The 16,400-nt window shown below is 47.0% G+C and overlaps 1 protein-coding gene across 1 annotated transcript in view; it reads left to right on the plus strand.

Annotated features, from left to right (window-relative positions):
* SELENOI (selenoprotein I) overlaps nucleotides 1-16,097 on the plus strand; it is a 39,218-nt gene extending 23,121 nt beyond the window's left edge. The window contains exons 5-10 of the mRNA XM_067294482.1: nucleotides 401-663; nucleotides 2,487-2,595; nucleotides 4,690-4,738; nucleotides 5,207-5,387; nucleotides 6,190-6,372; nucleotides 9,790-16,097. Of these exons, the coding sequence (XP_067150583.1) occupies nucleotides 401-663; nucleotides 2,487-2,595; nucleotides 4,690-4,738; nucleotides 5,207-5,387; nucleotides 6,190-6,372; nucleotides 9,790-9,906 (902 nt within the window). The 3' untranslated portion in view covers nucleotides 9,907-16,097. The remainder of the gene's footprint in view (nucleotides 1-400; nucleotides 664-2,486; nucleotides 2,596-4,689; nucleotides 4,739-5,206; nucleotides 5,388-6,189; nucleotides 6,373-9,789) is intronic.
* Nucleotides 16,098-16,400: the final 303 nt, after the last annotated feature.

The raw sequence follows: 16,400 nt of genomic DNA on the forward strand, positions 1-16,400 counted from the left end.
TTGTTGCTTGGGCTACTAGAGCAGTTTCCAGAAGTTATTTTGCAAAGTGGATGGAAGCAAGTTGGCTCAGAGCAAGGGATGCAAAAGGCAGATGCTGGAACTGGCTTTGAGATGATTTGTGAAATTCTGGCTCTGGACAATGTTAAATATAATCTTAACCTGTAAATAAGACTTTCCTCCTATCCTACTTCTTGGTTGCAAGGAGAGGGGAAGGAAAAAAGGAGAGAGGAGGGAAAAAAAAACAACCCCCAAACCAGAAAAAACACACTCCCCATAGAGGATGGAGGCAGTGGAAGCTGGTGTTCACTCCCTGTGATAACTTCAGCAGCTGTGAGCAGGCCCATTGCTCTGCATGGGGATTTCCAGTGCAACTCCATATTTCTCTTTACTTTCTTTCCAGATGGTGTTGATGGGAAACAAGCTCGCCGGACCAACTCCAGCACACCACTGGGAGAGCTCTTTGATCATGGCCTGGACAGCTGGGCATGCGTGTACTTTGTTGTGACAGTCTACTCCACCTTTGGACGGGGCTCCACGGGCGTCAGTGTCTTCGTTCTGTACCTCCTCTTATGGGTGGTCTTGTTTTCATTCATCCTCTCCCACTGGGAGAAATATAACACAGGGATTCTCTTCCTTCCCTGGGGATATGACATCAGCCAGGTGGTAAGTACATGTCACAGCCACTTCTCTACTTCAACAGAAGAAATTTGATAAACTGCAAGCATGTCTGGCTAATATCGCCCACTGAAGTGTCTGAGAGATGCATGTAGCTCTGTTATGTGTCTAAAACCTTGTAAATCAGTCACTGCAATGCTGTCTGGATGTGAGTGTGCTCTGCCTGTGTCAAGGCATCGTGGAGGAGCGCTTTCTGAGCCACATGCCTGATGTGCACCAGGTTGAGCAGCTCAGCACTGGGAACCCTCTCAAAGGTGAGGCACTGAGTCCTTTGCATGCAGAATGGAGCAGGCTCCTTGCATGCCTTTGAGTTCCAGTTGCTTTAATGAGCAAGTGTCATGTGGCCTTAAATCCAGCTTCTCAAAAACAAAGTCCAGGGAGGTTTATGTGGTACGGTGTGGCTTTTTCTGTTATGAGTAGCTTTTGTGCTTTCTTTTGGACTTTCTGTACTAGTGGGAAAGAAATTAGCCTTGAAAAATGGATATTGACTTGGATTTCCTGTGCCTGGTTTCTGTCTGCTGTGCTAAGGTTTCGTGCGTTAGCTACTTGAATTGTTGCTCTAGTTTCCTACACTGCATCAGTGTGGGTATGTTGAAGTCCAAGAAGTTTGAGGTGCCTTTCTGCACTAGCAGGATGTGTGTCAAAATGCAGCTGAGTAACTAACTGGCATGTTGATCACTCTCTGCCTGGATCAAAGGTTCCTCCAGGAGGTGCTGCTCTGTCTGTACCGTGGTAACTGGATGGTGGATGTTAAGACTTTTATTAACAACGATGAATTCTTTGGTATGTCAGCATGACCTTCTATCATTAAGGACTTCTGAGAAGGAAACTCCTTTGGAAGAGTTCATCAGAACTGAGATGCAGTTCTGTATGAGTAAAATTCACCTTTACTGCTTGAAACTGTCTTTCCTAGCCAGTGTGTAGTCTTACAGCACTAAGCAGTGCACAATATTTGTCTCCTGACTTATCAGATCCTGGATGAGAAATGCAAAAATTTGGAAGGAGAGTGACCAGGTGCAGCAGTATTAATTGCAGTAACAATCTTTACAAGTAAAAGGAGGCCTTTAGCTGGTCTCCTCTGACTAGCTATATTCTGACCCCTTTCTCCAGAAGCATGGCTAAACCCTAAAGCTTTTGGATCTCTGACCTCCACAGGAAGGTGGAGGGTTGAGGACTAAGCTACCCTGCAGTGTGTTTCACTCAAGTTCAGGACTACTATTACTATTAAACTAAAAAGCATGCCTTGTTATAACGTTGTGGGTTTTTGTTTGTTTTTTTTGTTTTTTTCCATATTGCTTCAACAGACAGGTATAAGAAAGGGTCCCTGAACAAACCCTCCAAGGCTGTAGTTTACTCCTAGAAAGTGTATCAGAGTTGGTCATTGCAACTTGTAGTATAAAACCTGTCTCTTGTTTTAAGCATCTTGTGAATTCAAGCTGTGCAAGGGCATCTTTGCTCATGCTGTGCGGAACAGCCTTTGCGCTTGCTTTCCTCTCACTAGAAAAACATGATGACCTATGTAGTTTTCAGCAGCTCAGCTACTACGTTTTTATTAGACTTTTATTAGACTTAGTCTTGTAGCACAAGGTTGTTTTGGGTGGGGTGTTTTGGTTTTTGTTTTGTGTGGTTTTCCCCCCACCTTCCCTGCAATGCTGGTGGGGATAAACGAACACTGTGTAGTTTAAAGTGTACTGGGAGAGCTGCGTTTCCCTGAAGCTACCTGGCAGGCCTGTTCGCTCTGCCAAGTCCCATGCCACCAGACTCGTCCGTCTGGTTACTCACGCCTGCTTCTGTTCTGTGTTTTCTTTCAGACCATTTCAATCGTCTACATAGTGACAGCCATTGTGGGAGTTGAGGCCTGGTATGCACCTTTCCTGTTTAATTTCTTATATAGAGACCTATTCACTGCAATGATTATTGGTAAGAAACTCCATGTTGAAGCCTGTCTTTTAAACACCAACTTTTACCCAAACTGAATGTCTGAATTATTTTGTAATGCTGTTCTGTTTGCTCTAATGAAAGTTCTTGTAGGCTGTTAATGAATTGATTAATCGGGATGTTCTTGCAGCCTGCCCTTTGATTGTTCTGCCTAATTAATTGGCAGAAGTTAACTAGCCCTGGTGTACCTGGGTCTGTGTTGATTGAAAGATAAGGAAATACTGTGTATATTGGGATCATGCCTTTGGATTTATTTTGTGCTAATCCCAAGGGTGGAAGTGCATGCTGCTGCTCCAGGGATTAGCCCGGTGCCGCGTAGCTGGGGTTAAGGTGCTGTGCAGACAGGCATGAAACGGTTCCTTGCCTGGAGCGGCGTAGCTGGATTTGAGCCTGAGCAAATGAGAGCTGTTGAGGGTTAAGCTAGAGCTGACAAAGTGATGCGACTTCTGCTCTAGGCTGGGCTTGCCTGCCCGGCTGGGAGGCTGCTGGAGCTGAGACCTGGCCCGCGGGTGGTAAATATGAGGCTCCCTCGAGCCTGGGATCTGCGAGCGTGTGAATGCATGTTTCCTCTGAATACCCATGTGGGTGGAAAAAGGAGTTGCCTGTGTGCAGGAACATCAGGTGTCATGTTGTCCAGGGGAAGCACAGCTTCTTTTCGGGAAGAGTTGCAAGGTTTTTAGACTATGCAGTAGTGCAGACCTGCCCACGGTGGGCATGCCTGCGTGCAGGTTGGTGCATGGTTTTGGGGACCGCTCGTGCTGTTTGCACAGGGCGATTGGTTTGCTGCTTGAGGCTCTGTCCAGCTGAGCAACCTCCGCCAAGGTAGTGCTGGCAGGAGAGCCTGGCCGCGTCTTGTCCTGCAGCGCAGACCTGGCAATGGCCTCGGGCAGGCTGCGCTTGTGGAGCAGGACCAGAGCCCAAAGGATGCAGCTGGGAGCCCGGGGCTGTTGCAGGGAGGAAAGTTTTAGCTGAAGAGGTGGGAAAATGCACCCTCCTTTCTGGAAATCCTGCCTTCCACTCACCCATCCAAAAATTAAATAAAAGGGTGTGCAACCTTCCTCCAGAAAAGCCTGGCCTTTCCCTCCGGTGCTCATTCAGAACAAATTGCGGCAAACAGGGGAATAACATGGGTGAAACTTAGCAGGGGGAGAACTATTTTTGCTTGATGTAATTTGATTACTCAGAAGTTCTTGTTCGATTTAATTTTTCTTAATCTATATCTGTTTCTTTCTTTAGGGGTTAATTATCTCTGCTTAATTTCAAGTTAATATGTTTGAATGGTTACATTTAAATCTAATGCTTGCACTTTTTCTTAATCAGGAGGATATCTGAGCTTTGCTTTGGCAGCCATATAATTTAATAGATGAATAATAAATGCACTTAGTCATTTTCTTATGTGGAAAATGGAGCATGACGCATTTGCTGACCAAATTTGTGCACTTGGATAGGAGTTGGGTTATTAAAAGCAGAAATACTATGTGCAGCTCTATTAAAATACATAATGTTGGATAAACAAGGAAGAAGTTGTGATAGACTCTCATAGGTTTGAGTGTAGCTGTTGTTGTTTCTTAATGAGGTTGAAGTTTTCAACACCATTTACGCTCTTTGTATCATTTTCAAGTTAATTCAAAATAACTTTTTTTATTCCACAAATGGGAACTGAAAATGCTTGTACATAGTGGGAAAAATAGCAAATTGGCTTCAATATTAAGACTGAAAACTCCTTAGTGCACAGCAGTGTGACTACTTGTAGAGTTTGAACTCACCTCATGTTTCAGTTAAAGACAGTATAATTAAACCTTGTAACAGTTTAAAACATAAGGCTGGGCTCATTAATGCAACTTTTTAAAATTCAGAAGTCTTTAATTTATAGCAGACCTTAACTTGTAACTACAGCTCTTGAACCAGAATTATGATTGCCTACTTTTAACTGTGCTAGACTATTCTTGCTGCGCCTCTGAGCTATTTTTGTGGCAAGCAACTTAAAGCAGAGCGCAACCATCTGTCTGTTCCCGAGGTGCACATGACGGAGATTCCCTCTACTGTGGGGCAGTAACATGGCTCTTTCTCTTCCAGCTTGTGCACTCACTGTGACGCTGCCAATGAGTCTATATAACTTCTACAAGTAAGTTTCTTCCTCTGCAAGTCTCCTTCCCCATGCTAACACCTTTGCAAGAACCCCCAAACCCTCTTATAACTTGGATTTCTTAATAGTTTTTGGATGACTGTCTTTAGTGTGACAAGGTGGCTCTTACAGATCAGAAGGTCCCAGTTTGTAGGGCCCACCACAGAGAGTGGGCTGGCAGCCTGCTGAACAGGGTCTTGCAGAAGGGCCACCAGCTGTTGAAGGCTTGCCCTGTTGTTCACAAGCCATAAAACCAACGAGGCGCCTCTGTAATTTGGGAGCTTTTTAACAACGTTAACAAGCAAGATGCACGTCTTCCTTGTGTGTCTGCACTTATGGACTGATATCAACAGCTTTGGGTAGCAGTGTGACCAACAAGATCTTATAGTTCTCTTGTGGAGAAAGGGACCAGGTAACTTGCAGCTGTGGTTCCAGGTATTTTCATTTCTTTGATCTCTTGCCTTTCAGGGCCTATAAAAATAACACCTTGAAGCACCACTCTGTGTATGAAATCACACTACCACTGGTGTCCCCAGTGTTGCTCTTCGTGCTCTGCACCACTTGGATCTTTGTGTCACCGATGGACATCCTGGAGGTCCATCCCAGGCTCTTCTATTTCATGGTTGGAACAGCCTTTGCTAACATTTCTGTAAGTGCTTTATGCTCTGGTCTGTCCTTTGGGAAACTGAAGTGTCTCACGGTGCTTGGGTGGCAGGAAGAAAAAGACCAAGTTCCAACTGGAAGAAAGAAGGGAGATATGAAGATTAGCTTAAAACAGCTTTTCTATTTTGCCTTGACTGAAAGAACAAATGGGAAAGTGGGCAGAGGTTGTAAAGTCGGCATTTCTGTACTGCAGCTCTCGCTCTTGAGAAACCAGAGAAATAGTTAAATTGCATGCATCCTCTATGTTGTGAATAGCAGACTGCTGATATAGAGGGAGTTCCTGCCTTTTTTTTTTTTTTTTTGGCTTAACTTAAAATGGGAGGGACTAAAGCTTTTGTCAAAATCTGATTTAGCTGCATATTGCATTTGTATTTGCTTGAGACCTGAGCAAACAAAGGCATCTGTGCTTGCCATCTCAGATGTGCAGCCATGGAGCTCTGTGTATCCGTGTTCTGGGTCCGGCAGCTGAGCCTGCTGCTTGGCAGGATTTTCTGCAGATAATGCTGGAGAGGCTTGGTCAACTCAAGGGAGCTCCTTTTTCTCTGAAAGATGCCCTTGATGCCTGTCTCCTGTGACTTGTCTGCCCTGCTTCATGTGCCCTGAAGGAATTCTAATGCAAAGAAAGATCCTGAGTTTTCTGGGGGGGAGTCAGTGGTGGTAGTTTTAAGCGCAGACGTTGGTACATGTACATACGTGACCTTCCTGTCTGCGTGATGGATGGCTCTGGCTTTGCAGAGGCAGTACCGGATGCGAGCCAGGGTACCTCTGACAGCTCTCTCTTCCTGCAGTGCCAGCTGATTGTCTGTCAGATGAGCAGCACGCGCTGCCAGCCTTTGAACTGGATGCTGATCCCCATAGCGGTGGTGCTCTTTGTGGTGATGTCTGGACTCGCACCGAACGGCGAAACACTTCTCCTCTACTTGTTAACTGCTCTCCTCACCCTGGCGCACATCCACTACGGAGTGATAGTGGTACGTAAACTCAGTGTTTAGGCTTTGGGCTTAGCTGCTGTGCTCTGATCATAGGATTTACATGGGTGTTGCGGTTGCCTGGGGTGGAGAATACTCTGGTTAAAAATGGGAATATTGGTGAAAATAGCTGGGGCCACCCAGCTTCCTTTCACACCATCTGCGACCACGTGAAACTTGAGGCAACTTCCTTGCAAGGTTGTGTGGGCTGTTGCGTAGGTTGGAAACAAGCTTTCCACGATGTGATCGGGGGCTGTTGTATCAGAGGTTGGTTTGAAATAAACACGGCAGCAGAGATGCAAGTATTTAACTCATCTTGGTGGCAGTTGCAGCTTAGAGACCAGCGGTTGTATGCAAGCTGAGTTGGGTTGCCAGAAAGATCACAGGGGTTGTATTAAGGGTCAAACAAGCTTGATCACGCTGGGACCCAGGATGTGGGCTGTGGCTATAGACAAATTAGGATTCAGTGACACAGAGCGGTGGTTGATGAGGGGTGTGAGGCTGAGTTCCAGGCACTTCGTCTGTGTTGGCACGTGCCGCGTAGGCCTTGATGTCTGGCTGAGGCTGGGTTCCCTGCCACAGAACCTCAGGCAGCAGGAAGGGCCGTTCCAGTAGATATCCAGAGTGGGTAGATGTTGTCTGGATGTCGGGCAGGAGTTCTTAATTTGGGATTTTTAGTATTAAAAAACTAAACTGCTGTTACTGTTACTCTGGCTAATGAGCTCGGTCTGTGACCTTCCTGGCATGCCCTGCGCATGTTGTTGGCAGATCCAGGCTGTAGAGGGAAGGTGTCACCGCAGAGAACACGGTGACATTGCAACTGCTCGGCCTTCACCTCTGCTGCAAGGGCTGTGTGGAGATCCAAGGACTGATTTGCTCCCTTTGCTCAGTGCAAACGCTGCCTGGCTCCCTGAGCTTTGATTAATAGAGAAGAGAAAACCAGCTCTGAGGAGTCCCATTAGAAATGCCCCAGGACACCAGGACACTGCTGAGAAACTAGGGCAAGCGACCCTATGTTCCCTGCAGAGCTGGTTGCTACCATGTGTGTACCCCCTCCTTGGAAAGTCCTGTCACCTAGGAACTTCAGGTCTAATGTGGAGCCTCCAGAGTCAAGTCTGAACTGTACTTATAGTAAGGAAGCAATTCCCAGGTTGTCTTGCCTTTCCAATTAGTGTAATGAGGCTTCTGTGCAAGTAGGATTTGAATAGCTTAAATAAATTTGGTCTTGGAATCATAGCTGAAGATGGGGGACTGATGAAAAGGTGTAATTCTCCTATCTACCCGTGCTTGCCCAACCCCTGCAGTGAGTTTCTCAGTGCTCTGCTCACCTGAGTTTCTATGTTTCCATCATCCACCCACTCCAGGCCCATCTACACAGTCTCCTCTACCAGGATAAAAGAGCCTGTATTGAGCTGAAGAGTCTTTTAAGGCTCTTTGAATAGCATGTAATACCAAACTATTCCTGACTTGGGAGTAACAAATTGGAATAAATCCTCTGTCCTGACTTGCTGCCCAGCTCAGTGTCTGGTGCTGTTCAGCACTGCTTGCTTCTGATTCTTGTAATGACTTTTACTTTATGATCATCAAATGCTTGTGCTGCACTATGCTTTTTATCCTCTTGTCTGCTGCTCTGCTTCTTTGTAGTTCTACAGTTGTTGCTAATTCACGCTAATATGGAAAGAAAGAGGCCAGATATCGGAAGCAGAGTAACTTCTTTCATCCTGTAAACTGGAAGCCTCTAAGCTATGGGAGGCCAACTGTAACCAGTCCAAAGGGGTTGCGGTCACAGCATCCTCCTCCCAATTCTCCTGGGTGGACTCATGTCCTCACAAGCGGTTGCTGATGCTCGGCAGCACTTTGCGCACCCCAGACCCAGCCGTGGCTGGTTCTGCACGACTGCAATGGCTGGTGGAAGTGGGGACTGAGCTGGTGTGGGATCAGGGGAGGGCAGGGAGCTCAGATCCTGGTATGGAGGCTTCAGGGAAGCAGTGGGAGAGGAGGTGATGAAGCTGTGCATCTTTCTGTGTGTGATGCAGACCTAAGGGCTGTCGCTGCTGTCAGCAACAGTACACCCCAAACTGTGCTGTTTGGAGATGTCTGGCTGCTGGCCCCGCGCTGGGCAGAAGCTGTGTTTGCTGGTGCCACTGGCGCCTTATGGAGAAGCCCTTTGCCTTGGACGGGCTGGGGGGAGGCAAGGAGCGGTGAGGCTGGGGAGCAGGGCGAGCAGGCCCCCTGAGACCTGGCTGTTCATCCATCGCTCTGTGCCTTGCCAGCTGGAGAGCACTTAGAAGTAAGTGGTGTTTCTGGGGCTAATGGCCTGGTGGGACTCTTTGCCTAACCTTGTCTGAAAGCACATTTCCTAATGAAGCTTTTAATCCTGTGTGGTTTTTCTCTTTTCCTCAAAAGAGGCAGTGAGAACTTTCTTTCTAAGGCTGGTGTAAAAGGGGGCTTTGTGGGGGATGTTGAACAGCTCCTACAGCGTTACGTGCAGCCTGCATCGGCACGTCTCGGGGAGCAGCCTCCCTGGACGGTCCCGTGTGGATCCATGCAGCGTGGAGAGTGCTGTGAGCAGGCTGCTCTTACAGGGAAGGAACTGGGGGAAGGAGGCTGGGCTCTGCTCTCTTTGCAACCTAAGTGAGCAGTGCTTATCTGGGGAGCCTCGTGCTGCTGCACAGGGGTTTGGCTGGCAGGGCTGGTCCAGTACTGTGGGTGAAGACCTGTATTAGGTCTCCTTGCTGTGATATGTATCTGTGAGCAGGCCTGATCCTGCTCACTGTACAAGTACAGTTATAACCCTTCTGTGTCTTCATATTCAGTGCGAGATATTTGACTCTCAGTTCTAACTGTGGAAGGATTTGGGGAGCAATTTTCCACATAGATATCTGAGACTATTGAATTAATTTAGGCAAGATATTAAAAAATATTGCTCGAAGGAGCAGAGAGGGAGCAATGCTGCAGGGTAAAATCCTGAGTGCCTGGGTTTGGGGCAGAATGGTTCTGACTCTCTCCCCTGATGGGAGGGCAAGATGGAGGTGAGCACACACCTGGACAGGCCAAGCTATTCCTTCTGTTCCTCAAAGCTGTTCTTCCAGCAGCATCTGGGATTTAACTGCTGTAAAACCCTGCCATATAAAACCACTTGGGGAAGAGGGTGGAGAAATTCAGCCCCACCTGGTGCAGTGGGAGAAGTTGGCACATGGGAGGAAGGCAGGGCAGGACCTGCTAGCTTCTGTGCGCGGTCTGGAGAAGCTCAAGAGTTTGGGACCATGCAAAACACAGTGGGCAATGATGAGAAAATGGGTGCAGGAAGGTGGCAGGGCCTTTTCATCGTGGCAAGGAACTGGTCCAGCTCTCTGCCCACTTTCCTTCTCAACTGTCTGAGCCTCACTAACTCAGTCTTCTTGTCTGCCTTGTCCCCAGGTGAGCCAGCTGAGCAGGCACTTCAATATACGGCCTTTCTCGCTAAAGAAGCCCACAACAGATTGACTAGGAGTGGAAGAAGAGAAAATCAGCTTGCAGTCTGCAGAAGTACTGTAAATAACTGCTGCAAATACCTGTAAATACTTCAACCATCACCACAGATCTAAACCTATCCTCTGGACAGACATCAGGGCAAAGTACGCATGGTTTCCAGTGCAGCCAGGGCAGGATTGGTACAGAATGGCCCCCGCTGCTGTGTGAACACAAGTCTACGGTTATTTGGTGAAACTGGACAAGGAGGGTAGCCTTTCAGGTCTCTATTACTGTATATTAGACCAGCTGAATGTTCCCGGTGAAACCTCAGATTCCAGTTCTTGCTCAGATAAAGCTGGTCGGGGACGCAGATGACTTTACTTGAGCGAAGCATCTCGACCTGTTGCCAAAAACAGCATAGCAACTGATTTCTACAAGGTCAGGGGAACATCCTGGTGGTAGGGGGATTCCTCTCTGTCTCTAATCCTGTCAGACAACTATTATCCTGAGCCAGTACTTAAGGAACAGCTGGTGACAGTTCTCTTGTTCTGTCCTGCCTTCCTGCACTAGCCTATTCAGGCAAATACTTGCGACTTCTTAAGAACAATTTCTAGCAGTATTCCACGTGGGGGGCTTAGGAATCAGGACTCAGTTTCATTTAAAAGAGGGAAGGCAGCTTCCCCCTCCCCTGATCCAGCTGCGGGTACCTAGGACCATGTCTCGACACTGTTCTTGTCTGTCCATGCGTGTTCCCTGGCTGGCATTTGGGGTGTGGGCTCCAATTGGCAGTGGTTAGGGCAAAAAGTGGCTTAAAACAGCCTCTGTAACATAGAGCCAAACTCCTCCTTCATGCCAGTATGAACTTGCTGTTCAAGGTCAACTCCATGGGGTCATTACATGCTGCCTGGACCTCTTGTTTTGTAGCATTACAGCCAGGCCCGCTCTGCACATAGCCCTTCCCACCAGACCATCAGCAGCAAATCCACAGCTTAGAAAAGCACCTTAATAAATGTTGTGTTGGTTGCGTGTATGTTCACTTTCAGAAAGCTCACCGGTGTGGGGGGTGAGGTCCTTTTCAAATACCACTTTATTTTCAATACCATTGTCCCCAACAGCTGCATGTCTCATCCAGGGATATATTTGTTTAACGTCCATTTGTAAAAGGCATGTTTTCATTGATTTTATTTTTTAATTTTTTTTTCAATTGAGTTGAGTGGGGTGGTGAAGACTGAATGCTGATTTTCTTTTTTGTTCACTTTATTTAATGAAGATTTGTGCTTGAATGAAGAGTGTAGCTTAAACCCAGGCTCTGGAAAGGCTGCATCCGGAAGCGAACAAGCACAACAGATTGTTCATATGTAATTTACCATGGGAACAAAGTTGCTTATACACTGATTATTGTGCAACGTGGTTTGTAGAAGCTTGGTCACCAAATTTTCCTTCTGCAGGTGAAGAATCTTCCTGCGGTAGGAAACCTTCAAACTGTAACTACTATTTAACGCTTTTTCTTTTGTAAATTTGAATCATTGTCATGCAGACTACGAGACTTGAAATCTTGAATTTGGTTCATGGCATTCACTGTACATGGAGCGTGACTGCTCTGCGTGTTGTCATGTGTGAAAACATGGTTGGTCGGTCACGGTACGCCCCGCGAGGAGAGAGCTGGAGCGTTCACCTGCGGTAACGTCGCGGGGAGGGCTTGGTGGGGGAATGTGAGACTAAATGTGTGTATGTTCATGTGTCTGTATGGCTACGTGTCTGGAAAAGGGTGTCTAATCTGGGAGAGGGGGCAAATGGTTTTCAGAGTTTATTTAATAAAGTAGCTTATTCTATGTATTTTACTGACATTGTACAGAAAAAAACCTAAGTGTACGGAGGAATTGGGCTGTGCTTGAATTTTGACTCTTGCTATTTAATGAAATATGAGGGAGATTTAAATCACAGTTGCACAAGAACTACAGGGAACTTTGAAATGGGACACAACAGTTATATATGGAACGTGTTCAGATAGGAAAAATGTGCTAGCAGCACTGACACGAAGTGGAGGTTGGATGATTTCTCTCTAGTTAGGTGTTTGCAGGAGCAGGGAACAACTGAGCTGCTCCCTCAACTTTTCGGTTGAGTTCTGGGGTCCCAAGGCTGGAGCTTGTGTTGTCCTGCATCTTCTCGTTAGCACTGCTGGGCCCTAAGGACTGGGCCAGTGCTAATGCTGCGAGAAGATGCCTGATCTTAAATCTTGGGGTGTCACTTTGTCTCCCTAACGCACAGTTTGTCTGTTGTCTCACCTACCTGTGGGCTAGTGCTCACATAGGAATATACCCTGAAAAAAAAAAAAACAAAACCCTTTGTTTCTGAAAGTTAAACATGTTAAACATAAGCAGGACTTCCTCTCTAAAATCCTGCGAATATTTGTCATGCTGTGAGACAAAGACATCTCTTAAAATCTGGAACCACTTCCTATCTACACAGGCTTTATCTTTGGAGAGTCCTGGATTTTGGTGCCTTAATTTATTGCACCTTCAAACTAGAAAAATATCTACTAAAAATCAGTGCTGGAAAACGGGCTCGCTTGTCTCTAGTGCTGCTTATCACAAGGCAGGCTTATGGCAAAGCGAGGTGAGAGCAGACCTGGATCTCGGTGCACATCCGACTCTGTTCCTGACACGTTCTGCTGCGAAGCTGTGTGGATTTCTGTTTGGGCTATTTTAAACTAAATGACTGCTTCTCACAGGTTCTGGGTGAATGGAAATACTTGAATAGAAAGACCAAACTGATTTTGCCATGATGGGGTGCGGCATGCTGAGAAACAAACTATTTATTAATAATAATGGTTTTGTTTTAAGTCTTAAGAATAAATTTATTCCTTTCTCACTAACAGTATCTGAGGGTAACTGTATTATGGCAGTACTTAATTGCCTTGCTGGTTAGATTCTGTCTTCAGATCTCCTCTCTTTCTGTTAATGGACAGTCCTTTTGGCATGATGGTGCTCTCTTGGGAACGGACAGAATCCGTATTCAGATCTGGTAATATATGCACTCACCCTTTTACTTTTCTTATCGTGTATATGAGAGCTGGTCTGTGTTGTCTCTTCTTCCAGGCGCAGTTTCTTTAAATTCTTAAATTCTTAATTTAATTCTTAAATTCTTTAATTACTGAAGAACTTGCTGAGCTGATAGTGAAGCTGTTTTATGCTTTCCTAAATCTGTTTCAGTACTGCACATTTTATCTCTATCCAGAATATTGCCAGGACTAGCTTTGGGGAACGGTGTTGAGGGCTGCAGTCCTTCAGGCCCCAGACCTTGGCTAGAGGAGCCGGTGCATGTTGTGTGGCTCCTGTGCCAGAGTCCTGCTGCTGGGACGTCCATCTCCTCTCCTTGGGCTCCAGGCACGTCTTAGCACTGTGGAAAGAGGTGGCTGGGGCTGCCAGCAGCTCGTGTTTCTTACAGCGCTGTGGCTGGTCCTTTGACCTGAAGCAGGGTTTTTTGTTTGTTTGTTTGTTTGTTTGTTTTTTTGGAAGCCTGGGACATATTAACCAGCGTCACTGCAGGAATCCTGTAGCCGAGGTGGAGAGGCAGCCTCGCTTCCAGGCTGAGTTAATCCACCCATTTTTTAACTCAGTTTTATGGTTCATATCTGCAGCTCCTGCCTCTGAGCTGATCCAGGAACCCAGCTCAGGAATTAACGAGAGGGGCCAGAGCTGAAGGTGAAGTGTAGGTTTTGGGACCTCTTTGGGTAAAGGTGGCTGTCACACTGCCAACATCCTACGAGTGCAAATACCGCAGCTGACCTGCGGGCTTGCAAACGTCTGAAAATCAGGCACTTAAGTATTGTGGTTTTAGTTGGTTCCTTTCCCACAATGTGTCTGCACTGCAATTAAGTCCTCTTTTCTGTCTCAGTTGCTACAGGATCTTGGTAACAGTCTCTTCTGGCTCTGAAACGTCAGTAATCTAGTAAAAGCAGCTCTGCCAGAGTCATGGGAGCAGAATGTTAAAAGCATGAGCTTTTAAGGCTCTTGAAACGTATATTTAAGCTCCTTAAATAGAGCTGGCCTGATGTTACTTTTCAGGAGCATTGAGTACCTGTAGTTTCTAGTCTGAGAGCTGGTTTGATCTGTGCCTCTGAATAACAGGTCAGTTCTAGCAAAGCCCCTAAATTCTTATCCTCGGAGAGCGTTTGTACCTGCTTGTTATAGACCTGGAGAGTCTCCTCTAGAGAATTGTTGCTTTTGAAACTAAGATTATTATTATTATTATTATTATTATTATTATTATTTTACTCTATTGCATCCAAGAGAACAGTTGCTTTGTGCACAAATGCAAGCAGTTAGCTAAAGCTCTGGTGATCATAGCTCATGGCAAAACTGCATAGGGGTTTTGTATCCTTTTCAAACTTGCATTTAGGTCACTTATCTGAAACAGAGTCTTGTTTCCAGTTGTCCCTTTTTTGCTTAGCTTGCATCAGTTACCTGGAAAGTGGGAATTCTTGTTGCGTGCTGAAGGATCCCTTTCCTTACGCACCCCCATCCGAAAATCTTTTAGTGCAGTGTCAGTTGTGCTTAGGTTCTGTGGGTCAGTAGGGTTGATCGAGCTGAGATGGAGCCTAAAGCTCACTTGCTCTTTGCTTCTCTAACACAGATCTGCAACCCTGGCATGGAGTTGCAGCTTTGAATATCTTGCTTGCCTTACCCACCTGTTCTACCTCACAGCGCTGCAGCGGGAGCAATGGCCGAGGCGATGTGCGGACTGCTCAGTGCTGTCCTGGGACATGGCGAAGATGGACGCTGCACTAACCTCCTGCTTATGGAAAAGGCCTCTGTTAGTCTGTAGATGATCCTTTGGCCCAGCCAGGTGTGGTCAGCATCACCTGGTGCCCTTTGCCCCAAGCAGCAGGGAAGGGAAGAGAAAAGCACTGCTCAGACTGCAGAGGCAGAGGAGCTTTGCCAGCCCCAAGCCCAGGATATCCCTAGGAAGAGCTGTGGCTGTGTCGATTACATTCCAGCAAGCTCACTAATATTTCCTTTTTTTTTCTTTTTTTCTTATAAATCAGTGATGGCCTCGTTCAAAGATGTGAACTTGCCTTGTTTAGTCTGCCAGGACCTTTGGTGGTAGCTGTTGGTTTGGTATAGTTACTTTTGGGCTTAAAACAAAACAAAACAAACCCACAAGGTACCACTTGCCGAGGCACTTCCAGTGGTCCTGGCTGGGCAAGTCCTCCCGACGTCTGCGGGGAGCAAGTATTCAAAGCACTGGCTGGCTGGAAGCATCTCCGGGCTGGTCTCCAAGGAGGTGTTGAGGGGATTGCAGCCCTCAACGAAACTCGCTGCAAAACCACCCCAGAAGGTGCCATTTGTCTCGGCAAACGGCATCCACAGTGGCCGTTCAGTAACAGTGGGTCAAGATTTGGGCCCTCCTCAATCAAAATCTTGCCTCCCCTGTGCGGGGAGACTTGCTTGGTACTGTTTCTTGAACTTTTTACTGAAATGCATTCTGGTTTTAGTAGTGATTAATGTTTCTCATTGCCAGCCCTGTCTGGAAGGGGAAGGTTATTCATGCAAGGATATTCTCAGCCCAGGTCTCCTTTTGAGTGAGCGCTGTATCAAAGCCTCTTTTCCAGTTGTAACCCTATAGCTGAAGGCTAAGCAAACCTGTGGAAGGGCTCCATGGAGCGAACAGGGAGGAAAGACTTCCCTAGTGAGTCATTACCTGGACCTGTTGCCCTTTACAGCCTGGCCTTCTCCCACGGACCCGCTGTTGGGTAGGGACAGGGTTGGCCGGCTGTCGCTGCTGCAGCGCAGGCTCAGTCTGCTGTCCCACTTCCTGGTCTGGGCGACCGTAAAACAACACGTGCGAAGAAGCTCTTGGTCCTTGTGTTGGTGTTCTGGTTTGGTTCTGTCCCTTCCCCACTGAGCCTTTCTGAGATGCCACCGTCAGCAGGGGACTGGCATGGCTTGGGCACCGCACTGCTAGGTTGTAGGTGCCGTACAAGGAGGCTGTGGCCGGACTCTGCCCACCCCTGGGCTGGGACCAGCTCGTCTGCTTCCCTTATAAAACACTGATCAAACAAGCAGACCTAGCCGTGAGCAGTTCTCGGCGCTGCTACGGTCCTAGGGGTTCCTGATCACTTCACCAGAGTCGTCCCATTGCTGGGAGTTTAGGTACTGAAGTGGGTTTGAATTCCAGTCTGTTAAATGCTATTACTGAGATATTTATTGTGTAAAAAGCAAACAAAAATCTATTAAAGTTCACTAAAGAATAAAATTTTCCAAGCCTTTTAATGGTGTTTGTCTGTCTTTTCAATTAATCCTCTCTGTGTGCCCAGGGCAGAGCATGGAGGGGGCTGGCTTCAGGGCCTCCTCCTGGCAACCTCGCTTTCAGTAACTGCTTTTGCCAGGGAGCAAGTGGAAACTTGAACAATATTTGTTTGTTCACACGCTGCTGCAAGGAAGGGAGGGAGCTGTCTGGACCGGGCTGCGTTTCCTGGTGGGCTCTGATTTCTGCAAGGAAAAGGCGGTGCTGCCCCTGTGCCCTGCTCGCCCCTTCTCACGCACAGCCTGGTGGCAGCCTGCCTGTGTTAACTG

Source organism: Apteryx mantelli, chromosome 3 (genome assembly GCF_036417845.1).
Source record: "Apteryx mantelli isolate bAptMan1 chromosome 3, bAptMan1.hap1, whole genome shotgun sequence".
Classification (NCBI taxonomy): domain Eukaryota; kingdom Metazoa; phylum Chordata; class Aves; order Apterygiformes; family Apterygidae; genus Apteryx; species Apteryx mantelli.